The sequence below is a fragment of the Perissodus microlepis genome, chromosome 15, assembly GCF_051167445.1.
Source record: "Perissodus microlepis isolate ML-2025 ecotype Zambia chromosome 15, ASM5116744v1, whole genome shotgun sequence".
Taxonomy (NCBI): domain Eukaryota; kingdom Metazoa; phylum Chordata; class Actinopteri; order Cichliformes; family Cichlidae; genus Perissodus; species Perissodus microlepis.
The window spans coordinates 20,898,664-20,918,433 of record NC_140475.1 but is presented as its reverse complement, the minus strand read 5'-3'; the positions used below and the strand labels follow the sequence as shown (position 1 = coordinate 20,918,433).

The following is a 19,770-nucleotide window of genomic DNA, read 5'->3' as shown; positions in this document are numbered from 1 at the left end:
ACCAGTGTTGTAGCTTAAAATGTTAGACCTTAAAATTATAAAAAAGGCTTCGGAGTAACACATTAATCCCAGCAACCTGATCCTTAATTACTGAACAGTTTGCTTCTTTTTCCTCCACCCTCCTGGCTTTGGATGAGTTTAATCAAATGTGCAGTCATAGTATGTTGTTTGTGTTGGGTAATATTCCCGTCATGCCCGGTTTGTGTTTATGACCAATCTCAGCTTTTTCATTCAATAATATGCTCACAGGAAAATGTCATGTGACCTACATGATTGCAGCCAGATAATAAAAATCTATGCTGGTTATTTTGAACTTGCTTTGTATTACAGATCTGTTGTAGCAGCATTGTGGTAAAAGGAAGTAAACATTTTCTCACCAAGCAAAGTCAAAGAATTTTAGAAAATATATTATTTATCTTAGTAATTAATTATCTTTATCGTCACTTCTTGAGTTCTTTTGCAGTGTATCACTAAGATCCAGAATATTGACTAAATCAGTCTCATATTTCTGACAGTGTAATAACACGTGTTCTGTGGGTTCATCATCTCCTCAACAGTCAAATTTCCCTGTATATTGTTTCCCTAATATAAGCAATGTGCCAGTAAACATGCAGGGCAGGGCAAAGACACAGGGCCCACAGCAGTCTTGCTCTTTGGAGCCCCAATATGAGTTTTCACTCACCCCACTATGGTTGGGTTGCCAACAGAAAATCCTCATAGAGACTCAAAAAGGCAAAACTGCTGTGGGTCCCACATGGGCTAATCTACATGGGCCCCATACAGGTTTTCTATTTGCAAGACAAAGGTGTCCTGCCCTGTGTGTAAAAAGAAAAGAAAAAAAATGGCATTACAATCTTCGTCAAGCTCAGATTTGTCAGTAAAAATAATGCAAACCTCACAAGGAACCACAAGCCACTGAATATTTGAGAGCTTGCCAAAAAGGATCAAAGTAGGTGCCAATTAATTTTCTGTTGAACAAATCACTAATGAGAACTTGCAGCTGTAGTCCGTTACACACATTTAAACACAGCCTGATGAACTCAAGCACGAGTATGTAATCAATCAAATAGCACCTTATCCATCATATCAGACGTGACCCTCATTAAACGTGGTAGAGCTTGTGTTTGACAAAGCAACAGTATCCACAAGAAACCAGCCTCATGCAGCTTTCACAATGGCAGCAGTTATAGACTTGAAAACACACACAGAACACTGTCCGACAGTGTAAGTACATGGTGACATTATGGATGGAGGAGCCTGTGGTCCAGTCTATTCAGATCACTGCGCTCTCAGTCGCCTCTGGGGCTCTGCTGATAGAAGACGATACAAACGAGATTAATGACGAACTTATCTGCCACATCCATCATAGAGAGAAACCCAGTTATGTCTGCATGTGAGTGTGTGTGTGTTTATCAGTCAGTATCCTCAAAGCGGTTCAGGCTAATCATATTGAACAAAACACCATTGTGAGATCATGAGTATAGCATACACCTTACATATAAATACTCACATTTTTGTGTTATATCTCAGTGGACGCAACCTTTTTAGATCCCATTAAAGCTTATCTTGTAGGGCATGTCTTCCCAGTTCCACAGTGTAACAGTAAAGTTGGCTCAAACTCAGTTATTCACCGCTCTGTTTAGCATTTGGTCTATAAAGTCAAATGTGTTGATTTTACTGAAAATCCCAGGTCTACAAGGTCTTCTCTGAGCCTTTAATCTATTCTGCTCATTTCTGGTTTGCTAGAGTAACTTTCTAATGAATCAGAGTTTATCTTTTGATGTGCCTTGCTGTAGTTTCCAAGTTTATCCTCTGCCTGAAACAAGTCATTTTAGGTCCTTTTCCTGTTCTGATTCGATGCCCCTTATAAACGTGGGTTCTAAAGGTCAGGTGGGTGTGGCTTCTGTGCCTACAGGCTAACCAAATTGGTACTGGTATTGTACATAGCCAAAGAATAGAAAATACTGTGTGAAGCTTTGGGCTCATAGGGACTGCTACTTTGATACTTTCACTTCGTTATCTGAAAATGTTGCCATGTTTGGTATGAATATCCACCACATTAACAGCATATATGAAATAAAGCACATTAGGTCCCCTTTAAATCACCTGATCTCTCCACTGAAAGACATGCACATTAAATTCTTCTACATTAACATTAATTAAAAGGAGTAAATAAAATAATTTTGCATCATATTTTTGGACTTGTAAGCCATGATTGGGTAAAACTATGAAGCCTACATCATGGCCACAGTTTGAGAATTCTTCAAAAGGGTTCCTGGAGTTGGGCCTTTTTATGATTCAGTTTTCCATCTCACTAGCAATGGCTTGCATAGGTGACTGCACAACTGCCTGTACTCTGATCATTATAACATTATGTGCACTGTATTACACATGGTTTGGTTTTGAAATTAAGAAGTATTTCAAATGCCTCAGTTTGGACATAAAAAGATAAATGAAACCCGACATTTCTGTTCTTAATTTTTTTCTCATTCCCTCGTGGACTCGAGTTTCCATTCTGTTTTGTAGCCATGGATCATTGGGCTCAGTTTTCAGAGGGCTCCTCCATCAGCCCCCTGCTTGCAACCAGAGGTTATAGTTATTGGATTGAAAGGTTACTGAGTACCCACATTTGAAGATGACTGCACACACAAACTACTACTGCAAAAGCTTGTTTAGCTTACACTGAGCCATTTTCATAAATACAGCAATCGTAACATTTGTTTTCCTTCAATATTTCTTAACGTAATGAATGTCTTAATGTTGCCACAAACCCTATTAAGGAAGACTAGGAGATGAACTGAATCCTGTATAATCCTGTATAGCTTTGCTGAAGCTTGATGACCTGAGGAGAAATATGCTACACGTAATCTGTACTTGTTTGCAATTAGTTATCTAGTGCCAAGATCAACCTTTTTATTTTAGCATACTTAGATTGGAAAAATCTGAGTTCACGGAGCTGATAACTGTAGACATGTGACCTATTTGGTTTAGTAAAGCCAATGTAATATTGAACTTTGTGTGGCATCTGTGAAGGCCTCTAGCACAGCCTGGCTGCATATCTTATTTGAGCGATATAACAGAACCTCAGTGTGTTCTCTTATCTGGGAGAAGCAGTAGCATAAATGCAGAAGAGGGAAATGGAACTAATTTCTGTGGAAAGATGGGCCTTAGAGCTGCATGGCCATACCTGCAGTTGTATACCTGTCAATTAATATCAAATATATCTTTAATAAATGTACACATTTGTTATAGTGTAGGTCTCCAGAAAGGTTCCTTCTGAAGGTAAACCTGGTTTGAAAGGTTGTTAGCAGAATCAGGTAACTATCATTTATTTGATCTTTCTCACATAAAGCACACAAGAGGACATCTCATCTCAGATTTGATTTTATGTTTAGTTTTGGGAAAAGTGCTCCATAAGTGGAGCCATTGGGTGGCATGCTGTGAATACTCTGGACTGTTACATGCACTATGCTCATAGTGTCATAGATTTGTGAAACTGGACATAAGTGAGGTTCAGAGATGTGCATGTAGAATATGACAGGTTAAAGACTGTTTGTTCCTATCATTTGGCGCCACCATTTTCAAAAGAACAAACTGAATGTTTAGATGAAAGTGATGTTACCTCGGTCTTGAGAATAAAAAGAATAGACATTCAAGTGGGACAGTGCCTTCATTTTTCTTTTCTTAACAGCACTCACAAGCGCTATTTTGTAAGCTGCAAAATCTGACCCAACTTAAATGCTAAACAGACTAAGATGAGTCAATATTAAAATCACACACCATATGTCTTACTTTTCTCTGATACTACACTTCCTTCATAAAGATAAAAAGCATAATTTGGTCATATTATCTCTGTTCAGTTTTTTCTCAGTGACCATCACCTTTGCTAACAGCAACTGCAGCACCACAATCCTGAAGCATTGACAATTATTCATTTAATCGTGTGATTGTAAGCAGCAGTCTAACATTTCTTGCAGGTTTTTCACTAATAATTTTGCTGTCACATGTGGTCGTTTTTTTCCCTGACATTAAATTTATTTTAAGTAGAAAAATGGCTAACATCAGCGCGACTGTTTTTTAAAGGCAAAGTGTCATTGTTATGCTGCTCTGCCTGCAGTGAGGCGGGGACGACATGGAGAGGTACATTTAACCAAGTGAAAAAATACCAGAGAATTTCTTAATAGCTTCTTTGAGGCTGACATGTCGAGCACCGACTGAATGCAGATTAGTTATCCTATCTTACGTGACCAAAAGTGGATATAATATAATATAATCTTTCTATATCGGCTGCAAGGGTTGAAGGGGAAATTGCCTTGGACAGGGTTAAAACTGTGCGTGCGTGTATGTGTGTGTGTGTGTGTGTGTTTATCCTGACCCCTTAGTGCTGTTTGCAACAGATAATTATAAATGGCTTTTGTGTATCCAGTCACCAGAATGAATGAGCGCGTGAATGAGAGGAGGAGGCCGTTAAAGCTCCAGAATTGGAGGGCGGGGGGTGGCTGGAGGTTTTGAAGGAGGGGGTAGTGTACGCACATAATTTACAGCGCCATTCTCCATCAGACAAGGATCTATAATTGAAATGACAAAGAAGATGCATCACCGAGCCAGTTGTTAGTGTTGGAAGCTATGAATTTTAGGCCTACTAGATGACACTTCTTGTATCCTTACTCTGTCAGTCATCAAGGACTTGCTTGAGACTGGACAGGGAAGAAGATGGAGGAGGTCACACAGAGGCCAAGTTAAAGTGTGCAAAATTGCAAAATACTGTAATTTATTAAATTAAAGATGAATGCTTCTAAAACTAGGTTAGAAATTTTTAAAGAGTAAGATGGATTGTGATATTTTAGACTACTTGTAGGTGTAGTCCAGTCTTAATATTGTTCTTTAATTAATATAAAGCAAGTTGGAACATTTCATATAAATAAAATTCACTGAGTTGGCAATGTCAGAAAACATGGACACCACCAAACATTTCTTTTTTCCCCTTTCAGTTGACTCTCGTCAGCCTCGACACTGTTTATCTCCTTACAACAGACTAACCACCATTTATCCTCAGCGGCATATTTTACTGTCTATAAGCGTCTGTGGCGCTCCTCCTGTTTCTGCTCAGCTAACACAGCTGACCGGTTAGACACAGTCACTCAGTCAGCCTTTATTTCTTTGTTTATCTGGTGAAAAATTTTAAGATAATCATTATTAATTGCACCATAGTCAAAACCAGAGTTAGTCAAACTCTTAAGTGCTTTGTGCAGTGGATCTTGAGCAGGGCTCGCAAAATTTCAAAATCCCTGGTAGCCCTTCGGGCAGGGACTCTTCAGTTTTTGGTAGCCCAAAATAAATTTAAGTAGCCCGAATAAAAAAGAGAGCAATTTTTTGATTGATGTTTTGTTTCCTGTTTTGTTTCCTTTACAATATTATACATTAAAGTATAATATTGTAACGGAAACAAAACATTAATCAAAAAATTCTTTAAACACAAATTACAACATTGTATAAAAATTACAATCATCAACTCAAATACTTGGTTCTAATTGAACAGAAATTTCTATGAACTTGTACGAACTGTGTAGGACATGAATCAGTCTGTGTCAGATCCTGAATTTGAAATTTCCACTGAAGTCACAGGAAAGAGGCAAGTGGAACCAAGATCGAGGCCATTTGCTTTTTGAAGTTTGCAAAGACTGCTAAATTTTGCCAGTGGTAGTTCACTCTTTGCAACATAGTACGCTGTTCTAAACTGATTTTCAGGTTTATTTTTAGTATGTTATTTGCAATTGGTGTTTGTTCTGGGAAAGATATTGCAGACTGAGCAATAATGCATTTCTTGCATTTCTCATGGGTTCTAATGGGGGCCTTTCTTAAAATGACTGGTCCCAGTAACAAAGGCGCTTGTCGACTCAGAAATCGAGGGAAAAGCAACAACACACCCGGCAGAACATTATGTTATTTACACGGGTGCACATAAGTGGTCCGCATGTGCGCATTCGCTGTCAAAATAAAAGACGCGCACCAGATAAGAAGTTGCAACGCGCGTTTGCGTCCATATAAAAGGCACTGTTTTTGTCCGCTAGAGTGGGATTTTCACGGCACATTCTGCACCACACCTCTGTGCGTTCATCATTTGTTTGAAGCCAGCTCACCTCCTGCAAAACAGAATACGAGCTTCTTTTGTGGTTCGGACTCCTTCTGACATTTCTTTGGAGGTGGAGGAAAACCAAAGTAATTGCTTAAAGGAGCTTCTTCGACATCTTTAAGAGTTCTAAACAAATGTCTGTCCTCCTCCAGAAAATCTTATGTACGCAAACACGCGGTGCAACTTCTTATCTTGTGCGCGTTTTTTATTTTGACAGCGAATGCGCACCTGCGGACCACTTATGTGCAGCCCTGGTTATATAGCTCATCATATCGCAGCCACAGAAATTCTTTTGTCCATGAAACCATAAAGCTGCACTTTCTTTTTGCCTTATAGTCTGATTTGTCATAACTTTTCCGTTTTGTGGTAAGCTTTTCTTTGGCTGTCACTTCTTCACGCTGACCTGTCTTATTTGGCTCAGCAGAACTAAAATATATATCCTGCTGCTTTTACACACGCACTCACATAACGCTCAGCGATTCTCTGCGCGATCAACCTCTCACATGTTTAAGCTTGCTGCGGGAGATTTCACTTGTCATGTTTGCATAGTAAGCTAACGATTGATAAGACGATGTCAGAGGAATTGGTGCGCAAATTATCGTCACTCACCAATCAGTACTGTCACTCTCTATACACAGTTCCCGCGATTGCAAAGTGAAAGCAAAAAACAAGCGCAAATTCAAACACGATTTCAATATGTCACATATTGACAGTGGCTCACCGATGCCAATGACATAATTACCCAGCTACATTTCCGAAAGAATGCAAAAGCATTGAAATATATTTTCCTATGATAGCCCGACGGGCAGGGCAGAGACAGATTTTGGTAGCCCGACTGGAAAAATCGCTAGCCCCGGGACGTCGGGCTAGCGATTTTGCGAGCCCTGTTGAGGAGGAAATTATGTGATAATTATAAAGCTAAGTATGTGAAAATGTTGATTAAGAAAAGGGAAAAAACTGATACAGACTAATCATCCACCATATGGGAATATCCGTCATCACAGCTCATTATAATACTTTCTCTTTTTGCAACATTTGTAACTCTGAAGTTTGTGTTAAAACAAATGACGGCAGCTATTTAACTGTGTAGAACTGACTGGGACTCAAAAGATCTGAGCCTTAGAGATAAAGTAAGGGGCTGCTGGTCCTCCACATAGAAGGAGGTGGTCTGAGCAGCTGACTAGGATACCTGCTTTGGTGTTTTGGGCATGTTTAACAAAAAGGACACCCCAGAGGTACCCCCAGGTCACGGTAGCCTTGGAATTATAGAAGGAAAATCCCAGAGTTAGTTAGTTAGAGGGAGGTCAGGACATTTCTGGTGGTACAGCTACTCCTGCGATCCAGACTTTAAACTGCAGAAACTGAAGGAATGAATGGAATATTACTCACAACATTAAAACTGTTCACAAGAAAAGTGAGTAAACACTGCTGCATGCCGAGCTGGTAGAGGGCTGCACAATGTGAGGTTGTTTTAATGTGACTGATGTGATTTTCACAATTATAGAGAGCCAATTATGTCCCAGAAGGTTAAAACTTATCACCCTCACGTTTTCAGACAAGCCTTCTCAAACTTCTGCTACACCCTAGTCAGACATATGACATCATATTGAATAACCACTCACTGATGATCTGGAGGACCAAAAGAACAAGAGTTGATTTACAACAAGGTTTATATAAAATATTATTGTGTATTTTTCTGAGGCAGAGGTGAGGTGATGGAGGGAGTGGAACAGCGAAGAAGACACTATTAATCTAAACTCTCAGTAATCTAAACTGGAGGAGGAAAGAAAATTAATGATCTGGAAAAGTCTGACACCGTGTTTCTGTTTTTTGCTTTTAAACACAGCGACTGCCTAAACACAGATAGTAGAGTTTCTGCCAAACTAAATATCCAGTCATTTCGTAAAGTTTATCCGTTATCTGTTTGGGTCTTATAAATGTGCAAATCGTCTTGACTCTAAGATATATTTTTTCCTCCATTAAGGTTATTTAAGGGTGGTGTGATGGTTAGCAGTATAGTCTCACAGTAACAAGGTCCTGGGTTCGAGTTGAGTCTGTGGCTGAAGTTTGTATGTTCTACCTGCTCCCATAGTTAAAAAAACACCTATGTGGTGTTAATAGGTGATGGCCATAGCATCTTTCTGTATTAGTCCTGTGACTGAGCGTACCTTGATTCTCGCCCTATGATAGCAGTGATAGGCTTCATCAGCCCTCTTACATCCTTGAATTGAATACAAGACCTTCTGTCTGTACTTCTAGTTATGTCAGGATTCCTGTTAATCTGTATGAAAAGCTAGCTAACAAGCTAAAGGTACATTACCAACACTAAATATGCTGGCACGTAGTATAGCAAAAACATGGTGAGGGTAAAAATTTGCTGCTTTTGTACTCCTGCTACACCTCTCAGTGAACTCTTTATAACAGAGTCAATTCCTTTTGCTCATACTGCATATAGCCTGTAGCCTTTTATGCATGTAAAATATCATTTGGCATTGCTCTATGATAATGGTGAGATTTGCATTCAAAGGGCCATATTTACTATGTGGGGAAAAATTGCAACATGCAGTGATGGGAAAGTTCTGCAGGTGATGTACCGTCAATGTGCTAATTTATAAACTGAAACGCATCATTTCAATAATGGCCAACACAATCTGCCAAGAGTGGGCTTCCACTAGTAATGCACGCAGTCTGTTAACATCTCTCTCAGTCAGTCCAAATAAATTAAAGCTCCTAGCAGCAACTATAACAGCAGCATTGTACACAAAATAAAAAAAAAAGGAAAGAAAAAGCTTACAATTAATTTAAATATTTTTTAACCTCTGAAAGGGAAAGTCCTGCAAATGCACAGTGCAATAATGAGAGCCAAACAACAGTAACCACGCCTACACCTTTCACTCGCACAGTTAATACTACGACTCTTTGGTAAATCCTGACAGAGACGTTTTTAATACCGAAGAGGGTTTTATTCTGGCATAGCTTGTTAGAAAATCTGTCCCAAAATGTCAGAATATTAACACGTTAGAAATGGGCTTCTTGACATGTAACATCACAGCTCTGCAGCTGAGCTTTAATTACATCTGACACTAAGTGAACGCGTCTCAGATTGAAGACAGCCGAGTCTGGGCCGTCGATGTTTAGCTGAGCCTGTTATTCTCACTGCTTACAGAAAAATCTTCAAGGGACATCCAGCACTACATTCAGGATTTTTGTTGCCTGCATTCATGCTCACTGTGTGAATTTCTGTAGTTTTCATGTTATTGTCATCAGTAAACCATTACTGTAGCTGTCAGGGTTAATTTCAGATAGCAGAGTGGAACTTTGAGTTGGGTTACATGACAGAAATATGATGGGTCCATGTACAGTACAGGTACATGCTGCCTGTGCATCAAAGTGAATCATTTGTTTAAAAAAATGATTTCACATAACGTAATGAAACATTAATTAACAAAACTTTTTAAAAACAGTTACCAAAAAAAATCTATGGGTATTAAAGAAATGGATTTTTATGTGTTTTCACAGGTAAAGGCATTGAAACACCTCAAGTATACAAGGTAGGAACCTGTTAAAATACATTTACACTGTCTTTTTTCATTGATGCTCATAATGTCACAGCCCTGTCGATGTTGTGTATCTACCATTAGGTTGAGACAGGACATAAATGAAAATGACCTTTGTTTTCTGCAGGTTAAAGGAGTGGTGACATTGAAGCTGGGCGCCTTCAAAGCCCCTCACCATGAAATGAGCGGGCTCGTCCTGTCTATGGATTGGCTTCCTGACAAACCACACAATATAATGGCTATTGGATTCTATGATGGTATGAATTGATTTCTTGCAGATGTTCTTGATTAACTAGTTGTCTGTTTGAGAGAATAAACAAAGGAGCAGTCCTGAGCTGATCTGATTCAACTATGAGTCAAGATTATGGATTAAAGAACTGTTTTATGCCAGTAGTTTCACTTTTCCACTTGTTCTCTCCTCAACTCTCTCTCCAGGTGTAGTAGGTCTTTGGGATCTGACAGCGAAGTCTGCGCTGTTGCGTGTGCGAGAGTCAGACAGGTCGCTGAGTCTGCTGCCCTACAGATGCATCCTTGCTCACAACAATGGAGTCCGGTCCCTGGCCTTCTGTCCTGCCTCCAGGTGAGCATAATATCAAAACTCTTTCTGGATCAAAATAAAACACTGTGACTTCAAAATCAAGATTTTAATCTGTCATGCCTCTATGCCGTATGCATTTTATTGAATTTTGAACAGTTCATGCTTATGAGGACAAGAGGGTGGAGTACTAAGTTATCAGGTGACATGCTTGCTTAAAAACTATATCCAAGAATAAACTGTTGAGGTTACAAGCTAGACCCTGGACAGGCTACCAGTCTATCACAGAGTTAGTTCATAGAGACAGACAGCTGTTCACACCTACAGTAAATTTACAATCATCATGTATGTACCGACTCACTCCTGGTGGCTGATTGGCAGGGCCTGGCGCCCAGCCGGGCCCCTTCCGGGGGGTGTGGTGCCCTCAGGCCTCTGGGCCTCAGGCCCGGTCCTCTCTGGCACAGCTGGCTGCCGGCAGACCTGCGGGCACGTCACTGCAGCCCCCTCTGGCCTCTGCTCCATGGCTGCTGGGTGACCTCTCGTTTGGGGCTCTCCTCAGCTCTTCCCAGGAGGGTGGCACGGTTGCCCCTGTGGTGGTCCTCCTTGGGTCCTCGTACTCTGGCGCCTCTGGATGTCTGGGGCCTGGATCTCCGCCATACCTGCTTCATGCCCTGGGGGACGGAGCTATGAATCCCCACACTCCCTAGCAGATCGTTACATGGAGAAACCTTTTGAATACTAGTGTGCTGATCCACACAGGTGTGCTGATCCACACAGGTGTGCACACATGCAGACTCCACACAGAAAGGGTCCAGCTGGCCACTGGATTTGAACCTAGGACCTTCATGCTATGAGGTGACCAGCTTCCACACCAAATATACATATTGCATAATGCAAAGGCTCCAGCAGCACAAACATGGTAGACAAATCCAGTAGATGTCAAGATGCCAGCTACAGCTGTCAGTCGAAGTAAACACACGTCTAACTTTAAGTCTTGCCTGTATCCAAGTTATTCAGAAAAGCTGTACTTTTACTGTAAAAGGAGAAATTATCTCTGAAGGAAATAAATACATTATTTTAGACTGGGCTGTAAATTTGAATGCTGTAAACGGGAGTCTGTGGGAACTGACTCACTTTTTGAGGCAGCGTTACATGGGACTGCAGTGTTTTAGCACCTTCACATTGGCCTTATTTTCAGCTTTAAAGGTCACTGCTTGTGTAACAGTACAATAGAATTTCAAAGGTCTTCACAAGAAAATGTCAGAAACCTCAGTAAAACTTAAAGAAAATACTGCAGTCACCCAGTGATCCTATCTTTGTGTCTTTATTTCATCAGTTTTTCCTTCATCTACTTTACTCTGGTAGTTGTTATTCGCAGCCAATTAAAAAAGGCGATTTGTTGGCGCCTCTGGTACTCGGAGCTAAAGGCGAGACAATAAATTTTGAATGCACAGAGTTGCAGTAGAGCCCTCCCTCTATTGTATTCAGGCGCTAATTCAGAATGTAGGGTACAAGGCCGGGCAAGCAGCCACGTCCTTATCACCACTCAGACAAGGCAACCTGACTTAGCTCTATCCAAGTCAACATGCGCTGACCTTCAGGCTGCAGCCTTGCTGAGGTCTCACTGCCTGGTGTGATTTTCCATTCACATCTAAAGTTCACTCTCCCTGCTTGGAATAGTTAACTGACTCAAAAACTTCAAGTGTTTATAGAGGACATTTTGTGCTGTTTTTTCATGTCATCAATATTTATTCTTCATATCTTATTACAAATAAACACCCAGAAATAGGCAAGCTGCAGGTATGCAACTGGCTTTCTAAAAGGTATGTAAAGTTACATAAACCTGTCGCTTGAATGTTTACAGGTTCTAGATGATAATGGGCTTATGTGAGAATCGTTCATGTGGATTTTAAGAATTAGTTTTGTTTGAGTTCTCAGTTTCTGACTTTTATTTATCTTTAACATGTTAACTCAGACCCGTGATATCGGAGGGACTGCACTGTGTAAGCTGGATCTTCTTATAGTATGTATACCAACATAATCACTTAACCAAATTAACTAAAGCACAGGTGGAAATAATTCTGATGAACTGCTCGCAACTTTCTTGATGTGAGTAAACTTTAAATGCTCGATACAGAAGTGAAAACGGGATGGCCAATTTAAAAAATAATAAAATGTCATAGCTAAGGATTTGACTTTAGCCCCATTATGGACTGTGTCTCCTGAAATCCTTTTTCTGTGCTCTGTTAGTCAGCTGATGTATGTGCAGATAGGAGTGAGCTGGAGAGGTTATTGAAATCACCTATGTCTAATACGAGTATTCACAGATATACACTGCAAGTCAGTATCGGGGATGAAGCAGAATTGGTTTTTCATTAAAAAACTGTCCAGAATGTCATTTTTTCCCACTAACAGGTCAGTGTGAGGTCATCAGCGTCATCTCCTTCTAAACCCATCCAGCCCTGCCGACTCACCTAAAGCATGATTAATATGGCTTATATTGTGGCGTGATGTAAAAGCTTTCACAGAGGATTTTCTGCCTTGTCATGAATTTTGCTTTTTTGAAGAACTGCTGAAGAACATTTTGTAAATGTGTATTTAACCTCAGATCAGAATGTGAGATAATGGTAACAATGGTTTCAAACACGTGGTTGCTGTCCTGCTAAAGCCCATTTTGTGGGGCTGTGACCTCTTAAAACAAACTAATGACCCATTTTAGTCGACACTGCTTTAAAACAGCTGGCAAATGCAAGTAGTCAGATGTAATGATTGAGGTAATTAGTATTTCCTTTAAAACTACAACTGCAGCCTTCATTTGAGCAGATGTGAACCTAATTTGATAGCAGCCAGTTTTCCTCCACTTTTTAAACTATTTTCTTCATTTCTGAACCACAGACTTTAGTTTTCTCTAAACATAAAACTAAAGTTGGATTAAAGGTGGATAAATGATCAAGATTAATCCCACAGAGAGAGAAAAAGCTCCTGGCTGGGAGCAGAGAGACTCTGAGGACGCGTATCTTGTCTGGATCACTGCTTTTTAATTACACAGTCATGCTGAAAAAGATCAAATCTCCCCTCTCTTTGTCTTTGCTCTGTTTTTTAACACCTTTGTATTTTCTTTTTCTCTCACTGCAAAGTCTTTTTTCTCCTTTGTCATCACATTCATAAAGCATTTTTTGTCTTACAAAAGAAATCTGACTGTATCGATTGTTCTGCCTTCATTTGTTTTATGGCAGACGCCGCCGTCAGATTTGATCAATGTAAAGAGAATAATGACTTTGACTTCAAGCACTGCATCACATTTAAATCCCTGTGTTCAGCCATTTTTATATTTTCCACCAACAGAACATCCTGGTCTGTTTTCCCATCGTCAACATGTCTTTAACTTTTCATTTGATTTTTGTCTTCTAGATACCTGTTGGTGACGGCAGGTGACGACCGCTTCGTGAAGACATGGGATCTGAGGAGGCTCTACGATCCCATCACGGTTCAGAAACGCTGTCTGGCCAATGAAATCAACTGGCCACTGAATGCACCGGGGGTTTTGATGGCCCAGGACAACGGCATCGTGGTGTAAGAAAGCTTGTCTCTGTTTCTTTGTTACAACTTTACATCTGACTCACTTACATTGTATTTCTGGTATTTGCCTCTAAGGTTTGAAAGATATGTTGGACAGTTGTAAACCAAAATGAACAAATACTAGAGAGTTAGTGAGTCCAACATTAAAGCATGGAGGCAGTCTAGCCACAAGTCTATCAATACAGTGCTATATGTATTTAATCATGCTCAGAAAAGAGACAGTATGTTGAAGCAGTGGACTCCAGGGTGAACCAAACCCAAATCCCTGACCTCTGTCTGTGTTAGGGACACATTAGCATTTACACTAGAGAACATCCACGATCAGACCCCAGAGCTCTTTGGGAAAGGATTTGAGAAATCAAATCAAAATTTGTCTCAATCACTGTTCACTTGGGTTCTAGATTCATAAGGTGCACTTTAAAATAAAAAGAATACAAAAGTACTGGGAAAGGAATTCTTTGACAGCTAATGGAAACAAAAATTGTCACAATGAAAGAACCAAAACAATCACTGATAATTAAATTAATAGCAATTCTTTCTCATAAATGAAAATATCAGAGTTCATTTTTTCCCTTGAGCTTCTTCACAATCGCTTCTTCAAATTCAGAAGGAATCTGAAGAGTAGGGTCCACAGCTGCTGGCACATCCCTCAGGTACTCACCCTCTCCTGAGAGTTTCACCTGGTCAGCAAATGGTAAATGGCCTGTATTTGTATAGCGCTTTACTTAGTCCCTAAGGACCCCAAAGCGCTTTACACTACATTCAGTCATCCACCTATTCACACACACATTCACACACTGGTGATGGCAAGCTACATTGTAGCCACCCTGTGGCGCACTGACAGAGGCGAGAGTGTGGGAGCTGGTTTGGTGCTGGGTTCATGTACACTCTTTTAGCTCATGGGACTAACTGTGTCAGCCCTAACCTAAAAGTCACCACATGAAACTCCTATTTACAGAAGTCTTTCCACTGTATCAGTGTCCTAACTGAGTTTCATTGGGCATACTCACTTGTGATTTTTGTGTAACAAAAAGTTAAAGTGTGGAAAATGGCCAGCACCTTCCAAAGATTATGAACTTCAGGTTACAGCTTTGTAAATTCTGTAGTAGAAACAGTCTGGAAGATGAACAGAGTGGCTGCATTTAGCATTGAAAACAAAAATTCAGCATCAAAGGTAATATTGTAGTTCATCCTTACTTTTCAGAGTGATTCAAACTCCAAAGGTAGTGGAGCTTACACTAGCCATAGTGTAACCTTCCTGCCTGCTAACAAACTCCACATCCCCACTTCTCCTCTGCGATCTGTCAACATATGCAGTCTTGAAGTAAGAATAAAAAAAGTCATTATGACTCGTTCTTTCTCTCTTTTTTTAATTTAGGAAAGGTTCACAAGGAGTCCATTACATCGACCATCACATGCGCTCGCTCTTTGCACTTCCCCGGTCCGGCACTGTGTGGGTGAGTGTAGCTGTTGTAATCTTCCATTCTTCAGTCATCAGCATCCCATAATTCAGTCACAGAGCACAAAATAAAATAGCTTTGAACTTCAGGAAACCCTTAAATCAGGGGCACGACGGTCATTTTCGAGACGATGAAGAAAGTTTGAGGATGTTAATATTATTCAATATATATGGATAAAAGGTAGTTAAGGCCAACACAGACTTCCGGAGTATAAAGGTATTCCATAGTTTTGTTACTGTCAAAAATTCCTCTGAAAGGTCAAATCCAAGTCTTGCTTTTCACTCGTCTTTGCTTACACTGCAGCCAGTTTTTTCCTCCTGAGGATGTGAATCTTTAGAAGTTTTTCTGGTAGGTTTCAGTTATTTTTTTCCAAGTGTCAGGACATTTTGCCTTTGTTTGGAACCGTCTCCAACAGTGGATTAGTCCACGTTTTTTTCTTAAGTGAGTATTTATGGGAGAAGCGTTGCCCTCTAGTATTAAATTGATTTAAAATAAACTACAGTCCGTGTTTTATTGTGATTAATGAACACGTCCACCATCACAACAGTGTAGTGTTAAATAGTTTAGGCCAGGCGTAGAGCGAGGTGGCATTAAGCAATAGGATAGGTATAGGATGTGTCAGTTATGGATTCAAAACAGTATTTTATCATTTTGTTGATGACGAGGAAAATAAAGACTGCTACCTTCTTTTACCCTTTCTAATCATTGAAAACCTCCTTTTTCTGCAGTGTTTTGGGTTTAATTGTGTGGGAGTGGAAAAAACTACTGGAACTGATACATTTGAGGCTAGTTGTGCTTCTGTAATTAGTCTCATTACTCAAACTATCCCTGAGTGTCTGAAATTTGCTCTAAGTTACTGAGAGAAACTTTTTTTCCTCAGCAGTGCTGTGTGATTTAATATTTCATTTTCTATGCGTCCCTGCAGTCTCTGTCGTACACAGAGTGGATTAACAGTCTGGTGACCGCAGACAGCTTCGGAGAGGTGATTTTCTCTCTGTTACCTCAGATCAGCTACGTTGCTCCTTACATCAAACGCACAATAGAGAGACGATTTGTAAGTTTACTTTTACTTTACTTTTATCGCTCTTTATTTTTCCCTATGTTTACTTCAAAAATATCATTTTACATTATATCAGATGTCATATAAAATTGGTAGTGTTCATAGAAAATAAGGCAAAGAACATGAATTGAATATGTGGCCAGTTGCAGTGAAAGAATTGCTCAGATTTAGTGACAAGCTAACGGTCCATTTTATTAACCTGTTCCCTTCAGCCCATCTACTTCACATCTATGGTGCCTTATGATGCAACGGAGAGAGAAAAACAAGAAATGGGAGGAGAGGAAGAGGAAGGAAACACAGTTGAAGAGCAGCAGGGAGAAGAGACAGAAGAACCAAATGCTACACAGGAAGCAGGAAATGAGAACGACAGTGAAGGAGGAAGAGTTGGACGAAAATGTCCTCCGCTGAAATTCCAGACCTACAAAGAGGCTACAAAGAAATACTGCCTCCACTATACAGATTTTGATTTTGTGGGTTAATTTTTATCTTCATTTGCTTTCATTGTTTTTTATTAAACAGATATTAAAAAAGTAAGGAATGTTCAAGTAATATATGTAGGCCAAAGACAAACTGGAGAAAAAGGCTATAGTAGAATAGAGAACGAAATAAGAGGAAGACCACACTGACACTGTAATAATCATTCACTTTCAGCGGACCACTGCAGGAAGCGAGAGGCGAGCTGTGTGGAAACGGATGAAAGACACAGAAGTGAAGGCAAAGATCATCCTGGATGACATGCCTTTGTCTGCTCTATATAAGGTATCTGAAACACACACACACACAGGGCGGGTATCATCAGACTCCGGCTGTAGTGCAACACAAAGAGAAAAAGCAGGAAAAGATAAACAGTACAATGAGAGGAAATGGAGGTGAGATCTGTAAGAATAGCCTCTTCCTCCTCCCTCTTCTGCCTCCTCCTCTGATGGGCAGCTATAAAGGGGCTGAATGTAATGATGTGTTAAATGAGAAAAATGTCACCCTCAGTGGAAGGAGGGAGGGGGAGATGGAAAGCAGCCATTTGAGGATTTGATGTGTTTAATTTTAAGAGAGGCAGAGTGGAGGGTGTCGCTGTGCCCTCTGGGATGAAATGATGGACAGAGACTTCTTGGGACAGGCTCCAAAACAAAACAGCAGGAAAGGTTTTTGACTGGCTCTTTGTCTGAGAGGGATAAATGGATTAGAAAGAGGAGGATGGCAACTTGGGAAGGGGAAGTGAAAAAATATAGGGAGGCGTGCACCAGGAGGATTTATAGTGATGAGTGGGGTGGATAAGCGTCTGTAAAGAAATCAGGGGGAAGTGATGATATTGACTCAGAGCTACAGCTGCGTGGACACTGTGGACAGAGAAAACAAGAAATTAGCCTATAAATAAAAACCGCTGTTGCCTTAGTAGAACACAAAGAAAGCTGTTTGTATTAAATATGGAGTCCCTCAGGGATCCACACTTGGTCCTCTGCTTTTCTGCCTGTAAATAATGCCAGTATCTGCTCTTCTGTAAATTGACCTCTGATGTTCAGTTGCTGGTTTAAGAGCACAGACGAGAAATATTCTCAGCTGTCTTTTCTCATTTCTTCAGGTTCGTTTCAACCCAAACATGAGCTGCCACGACTGGGTCGCATCCGGGGGTCAGACTGGACTGGTTAGATTTAACTGTGTAAGGGCTCTGATGAACTCTCATCTGAAGAAGATGATTGGTGAGAGTCAGGCCCAGTTCAACGCTCTGTACTCGCCGGGCCAAGCGGTGACAGAGCAGCTATAGCAGGAGTTTAACTTTGCTACGGTGGGTTGTACTCCCTCAAGAGACAGTCAAAAAAGTGACCTCTGAAACACGCAGCTGTGAATAATGAAAATATGTATGAATATTACGTTTTTATTCTTATACATTTGTATATGTTGAAAATCAGTCAACGAAAACTAATGACATCAAGCCATGAAGGTACTACAGGTTTAATTGGTCCAGGTTTTGAAGCATCTAGACATGGCTAGATATATCCAAATTGTCTGAATGTCACTCCGTATATAATGAAGTTCAACTTTAAATTGACACAATTACAGTATGCAAACTAACAAAAGTAAAACTCTCTCATGACCAGTTTAGGGGCTTTTCTTTTGATCTCTGGTCATCGTTCACCCTGAGAAACTGAAGCAAGACTTTCTCTCTGTAAACCAAACCCAACCAGAATCTGTTGAATTCAAAGCCATTTAATTTTTCCTGGCAATTAAATGTTTCCACGTTTTCCATTTTCTTCTTATCAAATTATAATAAAAGTCCTAATAGTGACAGTTCTGTTCTCTACATCAGAAAAACTGCAGCAGTTGACAGTTAAGTGCCTTTCGTAACCCTCACTCACACAGGCCTAGAGACCATTTCAGTGATGAAATGTGTGTCCCCCACCTGGTTGGAGAGTGGTTGTTTGCACATGAATTTGGTTGCAAAGAGGAACACGGTGCTGCAACAAAAACCTTCTGGTGATTGATTTGGTCGTTTTGATTGCATTACAACAGTTGCCCATAGTTTACATGGAAGACGCCAGATTGTCTGCAAACACTTGCAAAATGTTCTCCAAGCAACATTGAAACTGAAAAGTGCGACACGTGGAGAATGCTCACCTTCAAAGTAAAAGTTGGACCTTTTACAACCTGTTAGTTACAGCAGTAAAGCGCAACCTTTTCTTTGAAGGCACATGTTCTCAGTGCGACGGAGAGCTGAAAGACGTTTAAAACGTTATTTTTTTTAAAGTGAGGATGGCGTTGTTTTCCAAAGAATTGGTGCGTCATGCCAATATTTCTTAGGCTTACTAGCAAGAGTGTTCTGAAACTTCATAAGTAATTTCATTAGTTAAACCCACTGGTGTTTGTAATATTTCCAGACTTTCTCACGCGTTGTTTAATTTGTGAATTTGTTTTTAGAGAAGGGGTTTTTTTGTGCATTCCCTCATTTTGTTATCACCCTCTCACATTATCGGTAGCAGGCTGGGAGCTAATTTTGGCTGCGTTTGTTTGTTCAAACAACTCAGGCTCTAATTAGGGAAAATACTTGAATTTTTTGTATCTACAGGATATAACACTTAGAAATGTTAAATCTTTTTCTTACCTGGTGTACATTTTCCCGTTGTTGTTTTTCTCCAACTTTATTTATTTTTAACTGTCTACAAGAAAATAATAGTGAGGTGTAATTAATTACTGGAATCACTTTTTTTTTAAAGACACATTTCCCTCTGAGTTAAATTAGGGGTTTTAAAGTGTGCTTCATTTTTTGATTAATTATAAATTTTAGTGACAGTTTCACAATAATATTTCATTATAGTGTTGTCAGCCGTGGCCATATTTCATTACTGACAACATTATCTTTAACTTATTCATAAAAGCATCGAAATGTTCTTCTCCCTGCTCGCTTTTGCTATTTTTGAAATGTTACATATAATAAATTTTATAATAAAGCAAGA

At 39.9% G+C, this 19,770-nt stretch overlaps 1 protein-coding gene across 1 annotated transcript in view; it reads left to right on the top strand.

Annotated features, from left to right (window-relative positions):
* gtf3c2 (general transcription factor IIIC, polypeptide 2, beta) overlaps positions 1-19,768 on the top strand; it is a 28,028-nt gene extending 8,260 nt beyond the window's left edge. The window contains exons 12-20 of the mRNA XM_084952715.1: positions 9,653-9,684; positions 9,818-9,947; positions 10,126-10,270; positions 13,637-13,798; positions 15,183-15,261; positions 16,190-16,318; positions 16,537-16,794; positions 16,976-17,083; positions 17,901-19,768. Of these exons, the coding sequence (XP_084808841.1) occupies positions 9,653-9,684; positions 9,818-9,947; positions 10,126-10,270; positions 13,637-13,798; positions 15,183-15,261; positions 16,190-16,318; positions 16,537-16,794; positions 16,976-17,083; positions 17,901-18,083 (1,226 nt within the window). The 3' untranslated portion in view covers positions 18,084-19,768. The remainder of the gene's footprint in view (positions 1-9,652; positions 9,685-9,817; positions 9,948-10,125; positions 10,271-13,636; positions 13,799-15,182; positions 15,262-16,189; positions 16,319-16,536; positions 16,795-16,975; positions 17,084-17,900) is intronic.
* Positions 19,769-19,770: the final 2 nt, after the last annotated feature.